Source organism: Triturus cristatus, chromosome 12 (assembly GCF_964204655.1).
Source record: "Triturus cristatus chromosome 12, aTriCri1.1, whole genome shotgun sequence".
Classification (NCBI taxonomy): Eukaryota; Metazoa; Chordata; class Amphibia; order Caudata; family Salamandridae; genus Triturus; species Triturus cristatus.
Window position 1 is genome coordinate 824,827,354 of NC_140595.1, and position 23,411 is coordinate 824,850,764.

A 23,411-nucleotide genomic window follows, 5' to 3' on the forward strand; every position below is an offset into this window, starting at 1 on the left:
TCTCCCTGTACCAACCTGTGGTCTCAGGAAGCATGGTTAGCCTATGCTTTAGCCTGCAAAATGCCTGTTTTTAGTACATCTAGAAAGTAGATTTTTTTCTCCCACCACTGTTTTATTTCCAATAAAACCTCATGTTGCTCAGGGCCACTGCTTAACATGTTACTCTGAAAGTTTTCAATCAATGCTGTTTCAAAGTATGAATCGTTATCTGTTATTTTACAACTTATCAAATGTTCATGCTTGTTTTTTAAGGTGCTGCCGTGGTTCAATATTGTTCTGTGCGCCTCGTGTTGAGACCCATTGGTTTGAGCTGCGCTTTTTACAAATGCAAAAGAAATGCACAGAAAAAATAAAACAAATACAAAATGAATACAGAGTACAGACTCAATGTGGAAAAGACATTGGAAACACAAGGATGCACTACAGTTTCCCAGACGCCCTAACTGGCTTTCGAGGGGAGGCATGACAAAGGGAAGAAAGGGGCAGTGACCCTCATGGCCTGCTCCCCAGTCTAGTTCATTATTGACCCCCCAAGAAAGCCTTGTATTATTTCCTGCATTATTGTTTTTCATTAATTTTTTTAGAGGGAATTAAAATAGAGTTTTCGCCGTCTGGGAACTCTTTAATGCCAAATTTGATTTGAACTGGAGTTAAAAAAAAATCATTAACAATAAACTGCTGTCTGTAGCTAGCCATGTTTTACCTGTAAAATTAACTCAAATGAAAAACTGTTCAATTTGAATGTACTCCGGAATGCAGCCTCGAGGCAGAAGGCTCCGCATACCAAAGGAGGTTGGTTCCATGGCTGAGAAGCAGGAGTACTCAAACCTACACCTCGGAGTCAGCAGCGCATGCCTACAGCAAATAAATGACCAACCAGAGAGATAGTTCTCTTTACGGCGCTTCCTTCGTTAGTAGACTGCAGACTTTCGCCATTGTGGTCATGTGAGCACACTGACCCCCAGTGGGGAGGTTTAGAACTGCTTCAAGAATCTGTCCAGTGCTCTGCAAACCGAGTCGGCTCACTCATACTTGCGTCTTGCGCAGCTTGAACCTTTATTGTATTTATTTTTGCAATGGCCCAAGGCATAAGAGCTTTATACAGCTGCAGCAGGACACATGGGCTACAGCGAGGTCCAATTCGTTTTCTTCATCATCCCTCTCGGACCTCCAGTTTGGCTCCAGTGACTTCATGGATGAATAGCTCGCTGAAACGAAATGGTGAACACCCGGAGGTGTTGATCCTTGTTAGAGCCCACGCCTCGGGGCCCACAGCAGCGGCCGGCGGTTCTGGTGATAGCCACATCCCTGCTCTCCTCCTCTGGACACCCAGCTCTCCATGAAGCCGCGGGCGGCGAGGGTTGCAGGGCGCTGCTTCGTGACTCGGACATGGCTTCGAAGGTTCATCGGGATGTTCCCCAAAGAGCTGTGACCCGGGCTCTTATCCTATCCCGCCGGGACTGCGGTCACCCCGAGTGGGCAGCTGTTCCTGCTCTATAAGCATTTTAACGTAACAGTAATTGAACTCGGACGTTTACATCGGGAGATGCGCGCAGGAGTTCTCACGTGAGACAAAAAGGCGGCCAAAGCCGGTCATAGTTAAGCATCGGATTGGATGGCGGAGTCACATTACGAAGGCAGTTCCGATCCTGGTGGGGAGAGTACTTATGTACTGTCGAGACTCGAGAGCGATTAACCAAGGTGTCTGACCCTCCTTTCCAAGGAGGCGGCGGCAACCAGAGTGGGTTTTTGGGAGCTGAATGAGGGTGGCTAGGCGGGTCTGGTGGGAGAGTAATGTGCGCATCACGAGCAGCAAAGTCACTGCGGGGCAGTTTGATCTCACTCCTTCCGCAGGGAGAGCCCACTGCACTAGGAGGGAGAAGGGACGGAGGAGGCAGCAGAGAGAACGGGAACACGCGGCAAAGAACTGCGCGGCTACAGGTAGCAGTGCTCAAGGAGGAAGGCTCGAGACGGTCTTGTCCAGTAACAAGCACCTCGCATCTGTAAGGGAGGGGGTGCAAGGCAGGACATCACCCTGAAGCATCAGCCCCGCAGAAGTGCGCTCAGGAGCCGTGTGGTGGCGAGGTCCAGTCACAGGAAAGCAAAGGGGAAACTCGGCGGGAATCTCCCCACAAAATGGTGTCTGAAACAGCGGCTCGACGACCACCGTTGCCTTTAAAGATCACAAAGGAGAAAGTTATCCCGACTCTCGGCCGCTGAGGCGGCGTATGAATGAGCAACAAATGTGGGTAGAAACACCTTCCTCAGGGCGAATTCCAGCAGCATTCTCTTCACACAAACATATGCACGTCCAGAGCAGCACGTCGTCTCAATGAACTACAGCGCGCCGAGTTAGCATCTGACCTGTGCACCTGGCTGAGGTCCTAATAAACCAGAAGGCAATCTTTCAGGACACTAGCATCGTTTCACAGAAGGTCCGAGCCACGAGAGGCGCGTTCATGCATCTAGAAAGAACCAGCTTGAGATGGAAAGTCACCATGAGGCAACTGAGGACCGCAAACAGGAGCCTCGGCCGGTCAGGGACCGTTGAACAATGAGTCCTGTCAGCCTCTAGCTCTATCGTGACGGTGCCCCCTGCACACCCTATTCAGCCAGAGGCCCAGAACACGCCACGACACCAGCTCAGCAAGGGAGCAGCACGATCACCCTTGACAAGGCTCCAAATCAGACCATGCCCTCGTACTGACCTTTTATGAATCACTTCCTGTCTGCAAGGCAACCAGGAAAGCACCTGATGAGCTACCCTCAAACATCCCACTCTGGTGGTGGTGGGAGGCTCATACTTCGATCTACTCCGCCCCAGGGCGCGTGGGGCCCTCTTCAGAGAGAAGGACCGGCCTCTCAATATGCTCTAGGATGAGCTAGGTGCTCCCAGACGCCGCGCTATCAGATAACCCCCAAGAGACAGTCTTGTATGCAACACTCACCACAGCAGCTCCCAGACCAGCAGACACAGCTGCTGGTATTTCACGGCTGAGGGTTATGTATCATGTACTGCCAGCACACCGATCGTATCAGAATTATGATAATTGTTATGATAACCTCAGCAGTCACTATAATAAACAAAATGAATATTCAAAAACCGAAGCATTTTAAAAGCCCTAAAAGATGAGCCTAACCCTGCATCACCCGTATTTTCTCAGTTTCATGGTCATTTCACAGTCTGAGCTGCTAGTAGTTTCTCCATTTCATGCCAAGCCTTGTAAGTGTCCCAGAAAAACCTCAGAAATCTGTCAGGCCTGCATCTGGATAGCTGTGTTCCAGGTTGCCACCTCTAAGAATCAGTCTATGTATCCGCCGCACCAACATACGCAGGTCTTTTGATACCTTTTCACCAGTGATCCTCTTTGAAGAGGGGACGGCTTCTGCGCAGCCTCCAAGGCGTGAACAGTGAATGCCTCTATCAGAGACATGCTCAAAAGGAAAGCCATTGTAAGCCATTTATCTCCCGCTCACCTTCACGGCTTGTTCTGTACGAGGCCGGATGGGCTTGCAGTGCTGCAACCATTTATTTCCAACCTGTTCACAGAGCAAAAAGCCTCTTCAACATCCCAGTCTTATGTGGACTGCTCATTATATATATGGCGACTGCTAAGAAAACAGTGACAGCATAGTTCATCTCGTACTTAACACAGCTTTCGTCTTTGCCGCTTTTCCCTCCGCCTTCCTTGCAGCCAACATTTTCACTAGTTTAGTCCAATTATCTTGTGCACACTGCCTGAAACGCTGGTGGCACATGTACAAGTCGTCGTTGCGAATCCGCCCGTGCCTGTTTGAGCAAGGCAGCAGGAGTGGGAAGCCTGTCCGAGCTTCCTCCGGTGACACCAGCATAGCTGCTGGTGCCCCACCTTGTTCTTTCACAGATCGCGATAAGCCTTGCAGCTCCACTGACTGCCAGTAGTCTTCAGGACTGGAGAAGAACAAATGTTACTTACCTGTAAACTGTGGTTCTCCAGTATTGGTGTCTTTCATAGATTCACATGCTTGAATATTCCCCGTCGTCGAAGTGGGAGTCCCACGGTATATAAAAAGCAATAAGTGTCATGTATACGTATATATACATACATAACCACATAATAGCATATACATATCCAAATAAACTTTATATATATAGTTCAAAATAACATATCAAGTGAAAATACCATAGGATAGCATTGACACATAGGAAAACATTGAGAAAAAATAATCACTTTACTGACATATCCTTGTCGTTTTATAGTCCAAACTCTAGCCAATCAGGCGCAAGCACCCTCTAGAACCTTCTCCTCAGAGGCTCAGGCCCTCAGATTTTCGTAGCACAAGAGTGACAAAAGAGTCTAATGAGGAGCAGAGAGCCTCTGAGGGGAGGAGGGTGGGTCGCATGTGAATCTATGAAAGACACCAATACTGGAGAACCACAGTTTACAGGTAAGTAACATTTGTTCTTCTCCAGTATTTGGGGTGTCTTTCATAGATTCACATGCTTGAATAGAATAGTGAGCAGTAAGCAGGAACCGGCTGACAAGGCCGTATTAATATTGCATGAAATACAATGACAATGTATTTAATAAGCAATTGACAATACCCAAGGAGGAGGGAAGTCGCAGAGGCTCACCTTATTTAAACAGATTTCGTAGAACTGCTTGTCCCACAGCCGTGTCCGCTTCATTAATGGACTCCAGGCAGTAGTGCTTCGTGAACGTGTGCCTGCTGGACCACGTAGCTGCCCGGCAAATCTGATGGATGGGTACACCAGCGAACAGGGCAGTGGAAGATGACATTGCTCTCGTAGAATGAGCCCTTACTCCAGAAGAAAGAGGCTTGCCAGCCCTTTGATGGCAGAAGGAGATTGCTGAAGAAACCCAACGTGCAATCGTGGGCTTGGTAACCGACTGTCCTTTACAAGAGCGTCCGTAAGCCACAAACAGCTGATCCGACTTGCGAAAGGATTGTGTTCTGCTGATGTAGAATTTAAGGCACCTCTTTAAGTCCAAAGAGTGTAGACTCTGTTCCGCTGGAGACTGCGGATGCGGGAAAAAGGTCTTCAAGATTACTGGTTCATTGAGATGGAAATCGGATGGTACTTTAGGCATGAAAGCCGGATTAGTGCGGAGGATTACACAGTCCGATCTGAATTGAAGAAACGGAGGTTGTATTGTAAAGGCGTGAATGTCACTTACTCTGCGGGAGGAAGTCAGTGCAAGGAGGAGGGCCACCTTCCATGTTAAGAATTTGAAATCTGCCGAATGTATTGACTCAAAAGGCGCCTTCATGAGCTGAGCCAATACGATGTTAAAACGCCACGTGGGTGGAGGACGCCGAATGGGCGGGAACATTCGGAAGAGACCCTTGAAAAATTGCTGTATTACTCTAGATGAATAGAGAGAGGACGAACCGTCCTGCCGAAAGCGAGATATTGCCGCTAGAAAGACCTTTAAGGTAGAGTGTGACAGTCCAGACTGCGCTAACTGCAGGAAGAACGGCAAAATGTGTTCTGGGGAGGCGTGCACTGGATGGATGTGGACCGACGCACACCAAAGACAAAATCGCTTCCACTTCAGCTTATAAGTCTTCATAGTGGAGGGCGCCCTCGCCCTAGCTAACACCTCACTGCAGGCTGGTGGAATGTTCAAATGAGCAAATTCAAGGTGCTCAGGTTCCAAGCCGACAAGCTGAGTGAACTGGGATTCGGATGGCATATCCTCCCGTCGTTCATAGTTAGAAGATCCGGCCTCGGGTGAAGAAGGATGGGTTCGCATTGGGAGAGGAGGAGCAACTGAGAACCATGCCTGCCGAGGCCACGGTGGAGCTATGAGAAGCACCTGGCACGGTTGTTGCCGCATCTTCCGCAACACTCGAGGGATCGGCGGAAAAGCGTACGCAAATATCCTGTACCAATTTATCGAAAGGGCATTTCTGCACGACCCTTTGTGGGTAAACCAGCTTGCGTAGGACTGGCATTTGCTGTTCTGTGGGGTTGCAAAAAGGTCGATAGTCGGGTGACCCCAAAGGCCGAAAACAAAGTGTAGAGTCGGCTGGTGCAATTCCCACTCGTGGGTCGATGACGTTGACCGACTGAGTGCATCCGCTAGAATATTGGAAATGCCGGGCAGGTGAACTGCCAGGAGCGTAATCCGATGGACTATGGCCTAACCCCAAATCCTCTGAGCCAGTCGGGAAAGCAGCGGAGATCTTGTCCCGCCCTGCTTGTTCAGGTAGTGTATGCTGGTGGTGTTGTCCGTCTGAATGAGGACTGACTCCCCCTGGAGCTGGAGGCGGAAGGATTTCAACGCCAAGAAAATGGCCATCAGCTCCAATCTGTTGATGTGCCAGGAACGCGGAACCATTGTCCACTTGCACTTGACAGACAAATCTTGAAGATGTCCGCCCCATCCTTCCATGGATGCATCCGTGGTAAGAACGAGCTCTGGGGCTGTCGTCAGAAAAGATGTTCCCGCTGCGATGTTGGAAGGACGAGTCCACCAATGCAGCACCTGAGCCATGCGGGCTGTCACCACGAGCTGGTCGTTGAAGGAACCGGAGACCTGACGCCACTGCTTGTCCAATTCCTCCCGAATGGTACGAGTTCTCAGTCTGCAATGTGGGATCAAATCGATGCAGGAGGACGCCATCCCCAGAAAGGACTTTACTATGCGGACTGAAACTGACTGCTTTGCTGCGATGGAGCTTGCGAGCTGTCGAATTCTTGCTTGCCGCTCTGCAGAGGCAAAGGCCATAGTCCTGCTCGTATCGATGGTAGCGCCGAGAAAGGTCTTGTACAGGGCTGGCGTGAGCTGAGACTTTTGCAAGTTGATTGACAAGCCCAGAGACTGAAATAGAGTGAGACAGCGCTGAGTATCGAGGGGCCGCTTGGTGGGAGGACTGAGATTTGATGAGACAATCGTCCAAATACGGGAATATTTGAATGCCCGTTAGTCTCAAATGGGCCACCACCGGGGCCAGGATCTTTGTGAAGACACGAGGAGCTGAGCGGAGGCCGAAGGGCAGGACCTTGAATTGGAAATCCCTGTGACCTACACGAAAACGTAAGTATTTTCTGTGGCGTGGGATTATGGGCACATGGAAGTAAGCATCCTGAAGGTCGATTGTCGTCATGTAATCGCCCTGAGAGAAGAATTGAAGGATGTCCTTTAGCGTGAGCATGCGGAATGATTGGTCATTGAGAAATTTGTTGATCGAGGATGGGGCGCCACTCCCCAGATTTCTTTAGTATGAGGAAAAAACGGGAATATAACCGCAACCCCTTTTGTGATTTCGGAACCACTTCGATGGCCCCTTTTTTGAACATTATCTGTATTTGGTTGAAAAGTTCTTTGAGGTGAGCGGGAGGAGGTCCGGATGGAGAGGTGTGGGGGAGAACCTTTACAAACTCTAGGGCATGGCCCCTTGAAATAATGTCCAAAACCCAACGGTCCGAAGTGATTGAGGACCAATTCGGAAAGAACTGGGAGATTCGTCCTCCAACTGGAGAAAGGGAAAAACTGGAGAGAGGGGATCCTTGATGTACACAGACATTGTTTTTTGGAAGAGTTTTCCCTGTAATTGGATCTTCCTCTATAAGATCTGTAAGACTGCTGCGGCTGTGAGGAATAACGTTGTTGTCCTTGGTTGTAGGAGCGGTACTGGGAAGAAGACCCACGAAAGGAAGAGGAGGTGCTGCGGCCGCGCGCACCCTGAAAGGGCTGCTTCCGGAACTGGAGAGTGCCGAGGGAGCAAGCCGTCTCCGTGTCCTTCTTGATGGCCTGCAAAGCGTCCTCCACATGCTGGCCGAACAAAGATTCTCCGTCATACGGCATGTCCAGAATCTTGGCCTGGACCTCCTGACGGAACGAGGTGGAACGAAGCCAACCCTGTCTTCTTAAAACGGCCGCTCCAGCCAATTGACGAAAACCCGTGGAGGCAATGTCAACGGAGCAATCAATGATTTCGGAGGATGTTTAGGGCGTCCGCTCTAGAGTCTTCGGGAATAAGCTTAACCAAAGCTGCCATGTTCGACCACATTTGTCGATCGTAACGACCGAGGATGGCCAAAGAATTTGCTGCTCGGACTGTTGTCGAAGCCATGGTCGAGAACTTTTTGTCAATGGCATCCAGGCGGCGGCCGTCACGATCCGGAGGCGACGAAAGTGGAGACGAGGGATTTTTGGAGCGACGTTGTGCCGCCTGGGTGATTACCGAGTCTGGCTTAGGCTGAGACACTAAGCAAGCTGGAGAAGAGTCCGGTGCCTTGTACTTTTTCTCCAGTCGCGGGAGCACTGCCGGGATGGAGTTAGGCGTTTTCATTAGCTTAATGCCCTCATTCCAGATAAAGTCTATTGTCGTGGCGCACCTTGGGTTTTCTCCTCGGGATGACACTGATGCTATAGAGGGTTCCCCCTCTCATCCGTCCCCAACCCGGATTCGTATGAAAGACCCTCGGGTTCGGGAGACAGGTGGGCGAGGGAAGGAAGGGAGGAGTCAGCTGGGAGAGATACCTGCAACGAGACAAAGAGAGGGGGGGTTTAGATGCTATTCATTGTCTCCCTGCGGCTAGAGCGTCCCCCAACGGGTTCCCAGTGTTACCTGCCTCTTCCTCTCTTCCCTTGGCGGGTGGAGCTGGAATCAATGCCCAAGACAAGGTCTCGATCCAGTTGAATGCACTGGGGCGAGGCCACAAGCTCGCAGGTGAGGTCTAAGCCGACCTCTGATTATGCTTTCGTTCCAGGCTCGGGGCGTGAATGACCCAAATGTGTTTTTTGAGCTTCACGGGAGCTGACTATGGCGCTTCTACTCAAGACCCAGGAATCCGTGGGGCTGAGGAGCACCGGGAAAGATAGGCTCATGAACTGAGGAAATGAAGATCTGTAGCACCCTGTAACCGCTGGTGGCGCTTCCACTCTAAGCCCAGGAATCCTTGGGGCCGAGGAGCGCCGGGATAGCGGGTTCTGAGGGGACGCTGCGAGGAACACCAAAGGAAGGACAAAACAGCAGGAGAAGCTCCTGCGCGGAAGAACGAAGGGCACTCGTTACCCCCCCGCGCTCAGTAGGATGGAGCAGAGGAGCGGGATGTGCCAATCGGGTTCCGAGGATAGCCCGGAACCTCCGGGTTCTCTTCGGGCGTTTGCAGTGGTGGAGGCACTCACCTCGCGCTGTTGGTTGAAGCGGCGGGGATCGGGACGCTCTGGTGGCGGGGAGCGTTGGACTGGAGACACGGGCTGTCTGACGCTTCTGGAGGCGTGGAGCTCCGGGCTGAGAACACGGGCTGTCCGAGGCTTGGAAAACTCGGCTGGGTTCGACGACACAGGTCGCGGGCCGTTGACCGGATACAGGTTGAAGACGAATCATTGGCACCGCCCCCCTGCATTGCTCCGTCTTTTGTTCGGCCGCGCTCCCGGTCACGTGGGGGAGCGCGGTCGCTACGCCTCATGGGGGATGTAGTTGCGGTGCGTGTTTCTTCCCTGGACTGAGCTCCGTACTGCCCTGCCCACAGGAGCGATCATGACAGCACATCCCCCTTCCCACCGCGTCCCACGGCAAGAGGGGGACCGGGTTTGTCCGGGCAGCGGCGGTGGAAGGCCGCTACCAGGCGCTCCGCATGAATCGCCGAAGCGGGTTCCCATGAGTTTTCCTCCGGCCCATAACCCTTCCAAGCTAGGAGGTACCACAGCTTGCCCCTTACGAGTTGAGTCTAGCACCCGTTTCACCACGTATTCCTGCTCGTGGTGTACCCAGACCGGGTCAGGGACTTTTCGGACCGGACAGAAGGAGGGTTTCAGCAGGGAGACGTGGAACACGGGGTGTATGCGCAGGTGCTGGGGCAACCGCAGCTGCACTGCCACGGGGTTCACATGTCGCACCACAGGATATGGTCCGATGTATTTTGGAGTGAACATGCTAGGTTTCTTAAACCGGATGTGCCTTGTGGACAACCACACCCTGTCGCCCTTGTGGTATTCTGGAGGGGCTCGGCGATGTTTGTCCGCTTGGACCTTATAGCGTGTCTTCGCTAAGCGTAGATTGTCCCGGGCTTGTTTGAGTGCAGCATGAATTGTTTCGATTCTGTCCTGCACCTCGGGAAGGTTGCTGTGTGCCCGCGGGAGGAGAAACGGGAGACAACAGGGGTGATGACCTGAAGCAAGAAAGAAGGGTGTGTGGTGCGTGGAGGAGTGCCTAGAGTTATTATAGGCTATTTCTGCTACCCAGAGCCAGTCCACCTAGGAGTCCTCTGCCTGATCCACGTAACAGCGCAGGTACTATTTCAGGGTTTGGTTCAGTCTCTCTGTTTGGCCGTCCGTTTGAGGATGGAAGCTGGTGGATAGAGCGGAGTGAATGCCAAGTTCATCACACCACACCTTCCAAAAACGGGCGGTGAATTGCGATCCTCTGTCCGATATTATCCCCAGGGAAAGGCCGTGTAGCCGGACCACGTGGACCAACAGGAGTTTAGCTAGAGCCCCTGCCGAGGGTACTTGCTTGCACGCGATAAAATGTCCCATTTTAGTGAGGTAGTCGATGACGACTACTATCGTCGTGCAGCCTTGATCCTTGGGCAGACCTACAATGAAGTCGATAGAGATCTTTTCCCACGGATACGTCGGGGTCGGAAGAGGCATCAGGAGGCCTTGTTCTTTACGATGATCGGCCTTCATTTGGGCGCAGATAGTGCAGTTTCTTACCCAGGTCAGGATATCTGGTCGAACAGAAGGCCACCAGCATTGTCTCAACACCAGCTCCAGGGTCGTCGTTCTTCCCATGTGACCGGCACAGGGTACGTTGTGACACCAGTCGAAGACGAGTTTGCGGAGTCGAAGAGTAGGGATCAACACTCGAGAGCCACACATGGGAAGGCCGCTGTGGAGTCGCCATTCCTTATGTCGCTTCAGCCAGGTCGACCAGGTGAACGTCTGTATCCCTTTCCTCACGTTCTGCAGGAATGACTTGGTCTTCAGACTACCCACCACTTGTTCTGGTGACAGTATTGGTTGGTCGGGGGTCTCCTCCGGGAGGCTGGGAAGTTCCTGACGGGACAAGGCGTCCGCCTTCTTGTTATGTGCTCCTGGCCGGAAGGTAACCAGAAAGTGGTACTCCGCAAAAAAGAGCATCCATCTTTTTTGGCGGGGCGAGAGATGACGTGCGGATCGGAGGAACTGAAGATTACGATGGTCAGTGAACACCGTCACCTGATGTTGCGCGCCCATCAACCAATGCCGCCACTCAAGGAATGCTTCCCGTATGGCGAGCAGTTCCTTTTCGGAGATGGTGTAGTTCAGTTCGGCCGGGCATAGTTTGAGACATGAAGGCGACTGGATGGAGCTGTCCAGTGTCTGGTTGCCGTTGAGATAAGATAGCGCCGACCGCCACGTCTGAGGCATCTGCTTCCACGATAAACGGAAGGTCGGGTTTGGCATGGCGTAAGATGGGAGCGGAGGTAAATGCCTTTTTGAGCAGATCGAATGCTGTTTGGGCCTCAGTAGACCAGACAAACGGAACCCCTTTCCGCGTTAACCGGGTGAGGGGGGTCACCAACTGGGAGAAGTGGTGGATGAACCTCCTGTAAAAGTTCGAGAAGCCAAGAAAGCTTTGGACTTCCTTCACGGTCTGGGGTCAGGGTCACTTAACCACGGCTTGTACCTTGCGATGGGTCATGATCTGTCCAGCAGGGGTCAACAGGACGCCGAGGAATTCCACCGTCGTTACATGGTGTATATGGTCTTGTAGGTTAGACGAAAAGATGAGAATGTCGTCTATATACACCACGACGTACTTGTCCAAGAAGTCTCTCAGTACTTTGTTGAGGAAGAACTGGAAGGCGGCCGGGGCACTGCAGAGCCCGAAGGGCATGACCAAATACTCAAACAGGCCGAACCTGGTTTTGAAGGCGGTTTTCCATTCGTCCCCTCTGCTCTGCGTATGCGTACCAGATGGTATGCCCCTCGGAGATCCAACTTGGTGTATATGTTGGCTTCCCGTACTTGTTCCAGGAGCACCGGAATCAGTGGTAATAGGTATTGTTTTTTTATGGTTAGCGCATTGAGAGCGCGGTAGTCTATACAACAGCGGAGTTCGCCGTTGGCCTTCGGGATGAAGAAGAGGGGTGACGCCGCCGGCGACCTAGAAGGGCGAATGAAGCCCAAGTTCAGGAATTCGTCCAGGTATTCGCGGAGATGCTGGGTTTCAGGGCCCGTAAGGGCGTATATTCTGCTGCATGGGATTGTAGCCCCAGGTATCAGGTCTATGCGGCAGTCGTATTGCCGATGTGGGGGCAATTCTTCGGCTCTTTGTTTATCGAAGACGTCCACGTAGGGGGAGTACCAGTGTGGGAGTGTGACGTCTTTCTCGGCTGCTGTGGCCACGTGTTGGTTGGGGGTGACTTCCATGTCCGGGTGCCCTCTCGGCTGCTTGCACTGACGGTGACAGAAGACGGAGTTGAACTGTATCAAGTTGGTTGCCCACGTGATGTGAGGCTCGTGCATTCTCAGCCAGGGCAACCCCAGGATGAGGTTGCAGCGCGGTGCGTGGATGACGTTAAAGGTGAGCCACTCACCGTGGTCTTCCCCTATGGTGACCCACAGGGAAGGGGTTTGATACGTGATAGGACCGGAGTCCAGCTCTTTACCGTCCACCGCATAGACGAGTTCTGGCTGGTCCTTGAGAAATAGTGGGATTCCCAGCCTTTCTGCTTCAGTCTTATCTATGAAGCACCCTGTGGCTCCGGAGTCGACCATGGCGCGAACGAGTAGGGGACTGTGGTTCACCACTACGTATAAGGAAACAAAAAAGTGGTTGGGCTCCTTGGTGATGTCTGCTTCGGTAGAAGGGATAGACAGGTAGCTTGAAGATGTCCCTTCCTGAACCTTCAAGCCCTCGGGTTTCCCGTCGGTTCTTCGTTGTTAAGGGCTGCTGCTTGGCTGGTGCGGTTACGGCCGATCTTGGGGCGCACGGGACATTCACGTAGGAAGTGGCCCTTCTTGCCGCAATATAAGCAGAGACCCTGCTTACGTCGATGGTCTCGTTCACTGAGGGTCAGTGACGCCCTCACGGTCCCTATTTCCATGGGGTTTGAGCGGGTTGTTACGGGATCTGTAGAGCGGGGATGTTCGTACGACGCAAGAGGTTTCTCCTTGCGTTAGTGGTCTCCTTTTCTTTCCCTCAGACGACATTCCAGGCGGGAGGCCAATTCGATCATCGCCGCACAGGTGTGGGGTTGGGGATCTATTTGGGCGATCACGTCCTTCAGGTCTTCCGTTAGCCCTCGGGAGAAGATCGCTGCCTGCTTAGATTCGGGCCAGTCTGTTTCGGCCACCAACCGTCGAAAGCTGTTGACGTAGCCGATGAAACCGCTGTTGCCTTGCCGGAGTTCAAGGAGATCGCTGTCGGCGGAGAAGGTGTCTGCCCGGCGATCAAAGGTTTTTTCGAACTCCAGCCGAATGGTGTCCCAGTCATATAAGAGGGCGTCATCTCTCCTGACTATCGGAACGGCCCATTGCGCAGCTTCCCCGGCCAGGTAGGAGATGAGGAACGCTACCCTGGCTTGGTTAGTCAGAAACAGTTTAGGCTTGCAATGGAAGTGCAGCAATATCTGGGTCATAAATACCTGCACCTTTTGTATCTCCCCGTGATATCTTTCCGGAGGAGCCAAAGGCACGTGTGATGGCATCTCGACTACCACTTGGGGTGTGGTTGTAGGGAACGTGTTCCCTGCATCAAAGGGGTTTCTCTGAAGGCGGTCCAAGCGGGTATGCAACGCCGCTGTTTCTGCCCTAGACGTGGCCAACTCTGCCTGGACTAGGGCCAGAGCGGCAACTACGTCGTCTAACGTGGCCATCTCTAAATCAGCGTTATCAGGAGGAGGGTAATTCGTGGGCCAATGTTTCTGTCGTGGCGCACCTTGGGTTTTCTCCTCGGGATGACACTGATGCTATAGAGGGTTCCCCCTCCCATCCGTCCCCAACCCGGATTCGTATGAAAGACCCTCGGGTTCGGGAGACAGGTGGGCGAGGGAAGGAAGGGAGGAGTCAGCTGGGAGAGATACCTGCAACGAGACAAAGAGAGGGGATTTAGATGCTATTCATTCTCTCCCTGCGGCTAGAGCGTCCCCCAACGTGTTCCCAGTGTTACCTGCCTCTTCCTCTCTTCCCTTGGCGGGTGGAGCTGGAATCAATGCCCAAGACAAGGTCTCGATCCAGTTGAATGCACTGGGGCGAGGCCACAAGCTCGCAGGTGAGGTCTAAGCCGACCTCTGATTATGCTTTCGTTCCAGGCTCGGGGCGTGAATGACCCAAATGCGTTTTTTTGAGCTTCACGGGAGCCGACGATGGCGCTTCTACTCAAGACCCAGGAATCCGTGGGGCCGAGGAGCGCTGGGAATATAGGCTCATGAACTGAGGAAATGGAGATCTGTAGCACCCTGTAACCGCTGGTGGCGCTTCCACTCTAAGCACAGGAATCCTTGGGGCCGAGGAGCGCCGGGATACCGGGTTCTGAGGGGACGCTGCGAGGAACACCAAAGGAAGGACAAAACAGCAGGAGAAGCTCCTGCGCGGAAGAACGGAGGGCACTCGTTACCCCCCCGCGCTCAGTAGGATGAAGCAGAGGAGCGGGATGTGCCAATCGGGTTCCGAGGATAGCCCGGAACCTCCGGGGTCTCTTCGGGCGTTTGCAGTGGTGGAGGCACTAACCTCGCGCTGTTGGTTGAAGCGGCGGGGATCGGGACGCTCTGGTGGCGGGGAGCGTCGGACTGGAGACACGGGCTGTCTGACGCTTCTGGAGGCGTGGAGCTCCGGGCTGAGAACACGGGCTGTCCGAGGCTTGGAAAACTCGGCTGGGTTCGACGACGCAGGTCGCGGGCCGTTGACCGGATACAGGTTGAAAACGAATCATTGGCACCGCCCCCCTGCGTTGCTCCGTCTTTTGTTCGGCCGCGCTCCCGGTCATGTGGGGGAGCGCGGTCGCTACGCCTCGTGGGGGATGTAGTCCCGGTGCGTGTTTCTCCCCTGGACTGAGCTCCGTACTGCCCTGCCCACAGGAGCGATCATGACAGCAATAATGGGCACGGCCCGTACCTGTTTCTGCGGCTGGGACTTGAAGTCGTACAGAAAGCAGTCCTCCTCCCTAACCACCATGGAAAGGTGAAAACGTTGAGCCGCCCTTTCCATCAGTTGATGGAATCCGGTTATGTCGACAGGTGGTGAGTTCACTGGCGATGTTGGAGGTGATGCGGGCAAATTGATTTGATAGTCATCCCAGTCCGCCATAGAGTCTTCATCATGAAACTCTCCCTCCTCCGTATCCAGATTATCCACAACCTCATCTGTTGCAGGGGGAACCAATGCAGGTGCGGATGGTGTCGGCATAGTTGGCAACACAGGAGTAGACGGAACGGCAGATGGCGTCTCACGTGGAGAACTATGAGAGGAAGCCGGAAAGCGACGATTGTAATCTTCCAACATAAATTGAAGGTTGGAGATGAGCGACAAAGGAAGCTGCGCCATAGGAACTTGTGCAGGGGGATGTTGCTCCTGACAGTAATAGTCCTGCGAAAAGTCATCCTCCTCGAAATCTTGGCATTTAATATGGAGCTCAGAAGGACTACGAGCATCCCGAAAAGAGGAGTGAACATCGTCATCAGAATCCGAAACTTCCTCCTCACCCGAGGGGAATAGCTGATGAGGTGGCCGAGTGACCGGTGGCATCATGACAGAGTCCAGCACAGCATGGCGACGCTGTAGCAAGGAGTTGTCCACGGACCCTGGCGTTGGTGTAGACATTAGCACCAATGGCATAGTTGCAAAATTTGACACCACCGTCGTCGAGGTGATCATCGACGAAGTCGCCGTCGACGAAGTTGCCGTCGATGAGGCTGCCGTCGACGAGGCTGCCGTCGACGAAGCTCTCGCCGACGAGACTGTCGTCGTCGACGAGGCCGACGCCGTCGTCAACGATGCTGTGAGCGCCGGCAGCGATGACTTCTTCTTCTTTATTATCGTCGACGATGCCTTAGACGTCGATGGAAGGGCCAACTTCCTAGTCGTCGACGAAGAAGATAATGGAATAGTCGACGAAATAGTCTTTAGAGAAACGCACACCACTGTAGACGGTGAAAACGTCGACTAAGTCGACGACGCAGGAAATCTGCTCGACACCGTCGTTGACGAGGTTGATGAAGTGGCAGATCTCGTCGACGGGCCGGTAGACGGTTTTGCGCGTTTCTGACCAGAAACATGCGCTGACGGAGTCAGAGACGCCTGAGAGCTAGGTCTCGGGGGCGCTGGCGTAGTAACAGAGACTTGGCCTGCAGACACTTCCTCAAGATGAAGTCTCTTCTTTTTCAGAAAGGGATACGGCAAGTCCTGAACACTACTACGCTTGGAGGAGACTCCTGTTTGAGCAGAGGCCACACTTTCCACCTCAGAAAGGGGGTTATCCGTATCCTTCAGTTTTTGAAGCCACAATAATAGGCGACCATCCCTGTCCTTCAAAGTCTTTTGAGAAAAAGTTCTACAAATTTTACAGTTGGCCACCTTATGGTCAGGGTAAAGACAATAGATACATTTTTCATGAGGGTCCTCCGAAAAAAGTCGTATCTTCCCACAAGATGAACAGGGACGGAAAAGAGACTTCTTACTTGAAGACATGATGAGAAAAACTCAAACCAAACCAAAGACTGAGCAGAGCTCAGGGAGACTCCCTTCACACGACGTGCGGTAGAAAATCTGAGGGCCTGAGCCTCTGAGGAGAAGGTTCTAGAGGGTGCTTGCGCCTGATTGGCTAGAGTTTGGACTATAAAACGATAAGGATATGTCAGTAAAGTGATTCTTTTTTCTCAATGCTTTCCTATGTGTCAATGCTATCCTATGGTATTTTCACTTGATATGTTATTTTGAACTATATATATATAAAGTTTATTTGGATATGTATATGCTATTATGTGGTTATGTATGTATATATATGTATACATGACACTTATTGCTTTTTATATACCGTGGGACTCCCACTTCGACGACGGGGAATATTCAAGCATGTGAATCTATGAAAGACACCCCAAATACTGGAGAACGGCAGATTCTGCAGCTGAGATAATATGGCGATCCTTCACATACTTCTAAGCTAGCAACACCAGTCAGAATACGGCTTCTCCCGGTTGCAAGCCTCGTATATACACACACACCCAAGTGTTAGAACCCTTCAAGTTTGCATACAATTTGAACTGGTTTGTATGTAACATGTATGTATTACCAGCAAAGCCCTGCTACACATGCGTCATTGTCTGTATTTTGTGGATCCCATTTTAAGTCGAGTCGACCTGCTCAGAGTACCTCAGGTTATGACTTGAATGGGAACTACAGCATGAGATGTGTGCGTGCTTGCAACAAGGTATGCCAGCTCTAAAGGCGAACTAGTAAAGCACATCCCTCAGCATAACATCCAACTTGCTCCGCATGTATGGGGGCCTAAGAGGTGACATTAGGAGCAACATGTAAACCCTCCACATTCCCTCTCTTTATGAAGTGTCTGTTAAGAATGTGTTCTCTGTTTTCGCTCTTTGCTGAGCCAAAAAATGACGTGTGCTCAACAATGCCGAAAATCAGAAACACCCCGTCTGAATACATAATTCACTTCTCTCTCTTATGCACGAGTGAGAGGGGCCAACAATTTAGTTAAGAAAATTAAAATAATGAAGATGAATTCTTGTAAAGGCTTACCTCATTTGTACCTGGGTTAGCTTTCTGTTGGCTATGGTAGTTTATTGACATGAACCTAGTCAAAGTGCACAGTCATTTGACACTTCTTTGAGGGAGTGCAATGCCTCACTGTACCATCCCTCTAGGAAACATTAGCTGAAACTGTTTGCCGCCCTTTAAGACGATGAGCATTTTGTTTTCAAAACTTGAACAATTCAAGGAGTATACATACAACATATGCACTCATACTACTTTAGGGACATTAAAGATAACTTACCTCCATAAGAAGGCCCGGTGTTAGATTGTGGCAAGGAAGGCACCTGCGTTGTTGTTCCATAAACGCTAAAAACATGAAATATGTGAAAAAATTAATCTCCCCACTATACCTTGTTGGAGGGATTAAGATAACTACATGCAAGACTTAATGATGTTTTTAAAGGAAACATTTGCATCACTTACAACTACATTTATTTATTTCCAAAGTAGAATGTGCGCAATATATTGTTTAACTCTAAGTGGAACAAAAAATATGTTACCAGTAAATGTGGTTCTCTAAATATTCACCAGGATTCGCCATAACTTTTTAAAGCAGTGCTGTTTAGTATCATATCCTTTACATATGGGATGCTGTCTTGACAGTCAATGAATAGAAGGCCTGTCAGATGCCAACACTTCAGCAAACTACTTCCACGTGTGTTCCAATACGATGCGCAATCCGCCTTACTAAGTACAGCCGCGGGTAGCAGGTCTATCTAACAGCTTGCCTAGGTCCAAAAAAAGCAATTACTTACTGTCATACAGTTCCTACTAATTAAAACTGTGCGTTTGGACAACATAAGCGTCAAAATAAGGGGACTGAGTCCACGCACATCATCAGAATATGTTGGCCCAATTCCTGGCCAGTTCACAGTGTGCGACCTGGTCCCCTAAACCTGACGGCGTAACGGATGGTGTATGTAACCGTAGATAATGGCCACTAAGACTACCCCCCCATGGAAATCATGGAAACAGATCTACGCTTTTGTGGTTATCTTAGGCACGCCCCAAGGGGGACACAAGAAATAGGCATTTCAAACATTTAATAAAGCAATTGGAATCTTTTTTTTTTTTTTTTTTTTTTTTTGAAACCGTTTATTGCAGGTTGTAAAAGTTACAGGTATGGGCCTACAACCACCCGGTCGGCCGCTAGAATGACAAAAGCATATTGCATACATACAGTAAAAGTCTCTTGGCAGTGCAGAGCAGTGAAACAGGAGTAATCAATGGTGCAGGCCACACAGCTCCAAGCCCACAGTACGGTTCCCTTTTCTTGAAACAAAACAACACCAAAAAACCACACCCGCAAGGCAACCCGCGATCCAAAGTGACAGCACGTGCTCCATAAGTGGGGGATCCAAACCAGCAGCAGAACTCTGAGGAGGGGAATGGGAGTAGATCAGGGACTGGGGGACCGCGCGCCCGCGGCCGAGGGAGGGGGGCCGTCTAGGGAGACGGAGCAGGCGAGGCAGCCGGTAGCAGTGGTGGCTCACAAATACCCCCGCGGTAGGCGTTCCAGGGGCCCCAGAGTTTCACCCACGCCCCAGGCTTACCCCTCGCCACATACACCACCTTTTCACGAAACATACACCAATCCATATGCTCTTTCCAGGCCGACACCGCAGGGGGCCTCTGGGATCCCCACAATTGAGCAATGTCACGCTTAGCTATCATGTATCCCAGAGTCACCCACCGCGTCTGCGGGACCGAATAGTCATTCGGTTCCCATACATTCAGCAAGCATCTCCTCGCTTCAGGCAGCAGCGCGACACGCGTAACCACACGCAGGACCTCATGCACACCACGCCAGAATCGCTCCACCTTCGGGCACTCCCACAGTATATGCATGAAAGTCGCCAACGCACCACAGCCACGCTTACACATTCCGTCACCAGCAAAACCCATACGTAGAAGCCTTGGCCCCGTCACGTAAACCCGGTGAAGGATCTTGAGCTGGACGAAACGAAGGCGAGCCGGGATGGCCACCTCTTTCGGAGAGGCCACCGCGGAAATCCAATCCTCGTCGTCCAGCTCCAGCCCGTCGGCAACCCAGGCCTCGCGGAGACTAGTCAGCAGGCACGATCTATCGTTGATCAGTTTTTTGTATATGAGGGAGATCGTGCTGTCCGGTACATGGCCATCCAGCACTCTGTCCTCCAGGGGGGAAGACTCCGGAATGGATGCGACGTCCGGGAAGACGGAGCCCAGCGCATGGCGGACTTGTAGGTACCGAAAGTACTCACTGCCCTGCAGCTGAAACTCCGCCTGCAGCGTCTCAAAAGTTTTGAATCCCCCCCTCGTCCAGAGATCTCCCACCGTGCTGATTCCGATCGTGTCCCACTTCTCGAAGCCCTTCGACGTCCACAGGGAGCCCAACCTCTCAGACGCATACAGCGGTGACGCCCGGGTCAAACGGTCCTTCCACCCCATAGCTGCATTAGCCGCGTGCCAGACACGCACCATGACACGCGTCGGTCCCGTCAGACGGGAGTCGGGCGCGCCAGAGTAGAGCGCGCGATTGTAATCGCCACCGGGTAGGAGCATCTTATCCATCTCAAATGCCGGGTTCAAGGCGGGCCCATAAAGGCCATGATTAATTGCAGCTAGTTGGGAGGCCCAGTAATACCGTTTAATGTCCGGGAGGGCGACCCCCCCATCGTACCACGGGAGCGTCAATTTAGCCAGAGCAATGCGCGGCCTCCCGTCCCAGAACAGGCGCCGCTGGAGGCCCTCCACCTCACGGAAATAGCGTGCCGGGACCAAGTCCATAGTATTCTGGAGGGCGTAGAGGAAGCGCGGCAGGGACATCATTTTGAACAAGGCCGCTTGGCCGAGCGGCGAGAGCGGCAGACGCCGCCAGCGCACCACGTCCTCCTTCAAGCGCTGGAGGGGGGGTAGCAAATTCCGCTCATAGCGGGCCTCCGGGTCAAGTGTGATATAGATACCCAGGTACCGAAAACCTTGGGAGGCAATCTGGATCGGACAGTCCCGTGGTAGGGCCGGAGCCTCCCCGGAAAGCACATAGACACAGGATTTCGCCCAGTTGATGACCAGGCCTGAGTTGCGACCGAATGAGCGCAAAACATCAACCAGGACGATCAGTGATTTACGCGGGGAGGCGAGATACAGAAGGATGTCGTCAGCATAGAGGGACACACGGTCCTCATGCTCGGGGGTCCAGCGGAGACCACGGATAGAAGGGTGCCACCGCAGCCACTCCGCCAGGGGCTCCAGGGCCAGGGCAAACAGGAGAGGCGACAGGGGGCAACCCTGTCGCGTACCCCTCCCCAGCGCGAATGGGGCCGAGACTCGCCCATTCACTACCACCTGCGCCAATGGGCCCGAATATAGCAATTTGACCCAGCTAATGAAACCCGGGCCAAACCCGAATTTCGCCAGCATCGCCCAGATGTATGGCCATTCAAGCGTATCAAACGCCATGGTGGCGTCCAAGGACGCCAAGATGGCCGGCTCCCGCACAAATGGGACACGCGCGAGCACCCCGTGCAAGCGCCGCAGATTGAGCGCCGTGTTGCGGTGCGGTATAAAGCCAGATTGGTCTTGGTGGACCAAATCGCCCACCACGCCAACCAACCGGTTGGCCAACACCTTGGCGAGGATTTTGGGCTCCGCGTTCAAAAGCGAAATCGGCCTATAGGATGTGACCCGTTCACGGGGCTTCCCCTCCTTGTGGATCACCACAATTGTGGCCAGACGCTGGTCCGGCGGGAGGGAACCCTGCGAGTGGGCCGCCAGGAACATCGCGCGCAGGTGGGGCGCCAACACATCCGGGCGTAGCTTGTAGAGCTCGATGGGAATACCATTGGGGCCCATGGCCTTGCCGGATGCAACCGAGCGAATAGCCAAGGCAATTTCGTCCGAGGTGGGAGGGGCGTCCAGCGAATCCCTGTCCTCCACCGTTAGGGAGGGCAGTGCGATGTCCCGAAGCAGGGCATGGGAATCTTCCTCCGAGCAGGGGGAAACCGGGGAGTAGACTTCGCGGAAATAATCCGCGAAGCAGGAGACAATGGCTTCCGGCTCAGTGACACACGCACCATCAACACTCTCAATCAAAGGCACCACGCGGCTCGCTCTCTCCCTCTTATCCAACCACGCAATCAATTTGCCAGCCTTATCACCCACATCATACAATCGCCCCTGCTGCTCTCTACTGAGGCCCCTGGCCGCCTCTGTGACGAGGGCCCGATAGGCCGCCTGCTTTAGGTGTAGAACATGCAACTTGGCGTCTGTTACCCCGCTCCCCAGGTCACCCTCCAGTTCTGCAATCTCGGCCTCTACCCGGGTCACCTCCTCCCGCTCGAGCCGCCGGGCATGGGAGATAAAGGAGAGGGCCTCCCCTCTAAGGACTACCTTGAAAGCCTCCCACAGGGAGATGGCCGAAGAGACCGACCCCACATTCTCGTCGAAATATCGCTGTAAGGATTTGATCAAATCGGCACGAATGGTGGGGTCGCGCAAATACCATGCATTGATTGGGGCCACCCTGCCATCCCCCCTCGGGAAGACATCGAAATGCAACAACAATGGGGAGTGGTCTGAGATACCCCGCGCTAGATGGCGCACCTCCCCCACCCTCCCTGCATGGGCCGCCGGGACAAGGATGTAATCAAGCCGCGAGAGGCTACCATGGGCACCCGAGTGGAAGGTGTACTGTCGCAATGCGGGATGCTTTAATCGCCAGCAATCCACCAGGCCCAGCGTGTCCAGAAGGCCGGGCAGCCACGCCTGTGCCCGGGGGAGGTCCCTAGGGGGATGGCGATCCATAGACCCAGAGGCCACCGCATTAAAGTCCCCTCCAACCACCAGCAGGCCACTCGGAAGGTCCAGAAGGAGGCGCCCCAGGTCCGCGAATGTGGTGGCTTGTAACCCAGGCGGGACGTACACTGATATAAAGATAAACACTCTACCCTCCATTCTTCCCACCAGAACCGTGTAGCGTCCCCTCTCATCATGGCGCACCTCATCAATCTCCAACGGGAGCGAGTTCTTGATCATAATACCCACCCCCCGCGAGCCCGAGGTGAAGCCGGAATGGGCCACCAAACGATATCCCCGCCGATTCATTGCATGAAAGGAGTTACCTATAAGGTGCGTCTCCTGCAGGAAGACAACATCTGGTGAAATACGTTTTAAGTACTGCAGGACCACACCACGCTTAATCCTATCCCCCAGGCCGTTAACATTCCATGACAACACAGTCAAATCCCTACCCCCCATCATACGTCGAATCAATCGGTCGTCCCCCATCGAGCATCCTAAAAACAACAACATAGTAGCGGGTTTGCCCTGCGGTGCTAACAAACAACACACCCCCCCCACCCCCCGGTCCCAACAGAACTCCCCCCTCCCTGCACCCCTGCATGAGCCCAGACAGCCCCCCCAAAGTGCAGTGTGCCTGTCGCCCCATAGCTAAAATACTAACTAGTCCCCCAGAGGAGGAGGGAAGCCCCCAACAGACCCCGCACGACCTCCATAGGAGGGGAACATACGCAATCAATAAATGGTGAAGGAACAACGTCCAGAGCAAGGCATATTCAGTCACCCCTCAATTCTGATCCGGCGGGCCCTCCTCGCCAGCCGCGCCCCCCCCGCCCTCCCGGCCCCGATCTCCAGGCAGAGTGTCCAGCCAGTCCCCAGCCGCCTCGGGCCGGTCTAAGAAGTGCGTGCGACCAT

At 52.9% G+C, this 23,411-nt stretch overlaps 1 protein-coding gene across 1 annotated transcript in view; it reads right to left on the bottom strand.

The window, feature by feature from the left end:
* AGFG2 (ArfGAP with FG repeats 2) overlaps positions 1–23,411 on the bottom strand; it is a 567,631-nt gene that overhangs the window by 177,465 nt on the left and 366,755 nt on the right. Inside the window, exon 9 of the mRNA XM_085639598.1 lies at positions 17,959–18,023. Coding sequence (XP_085495724.1) covers positions 17,959–18,023 — 65 coding nt within the window. The remainder of the gene's footprint in view (positions 1–17,958; positions 18,024–23,411) is intronic.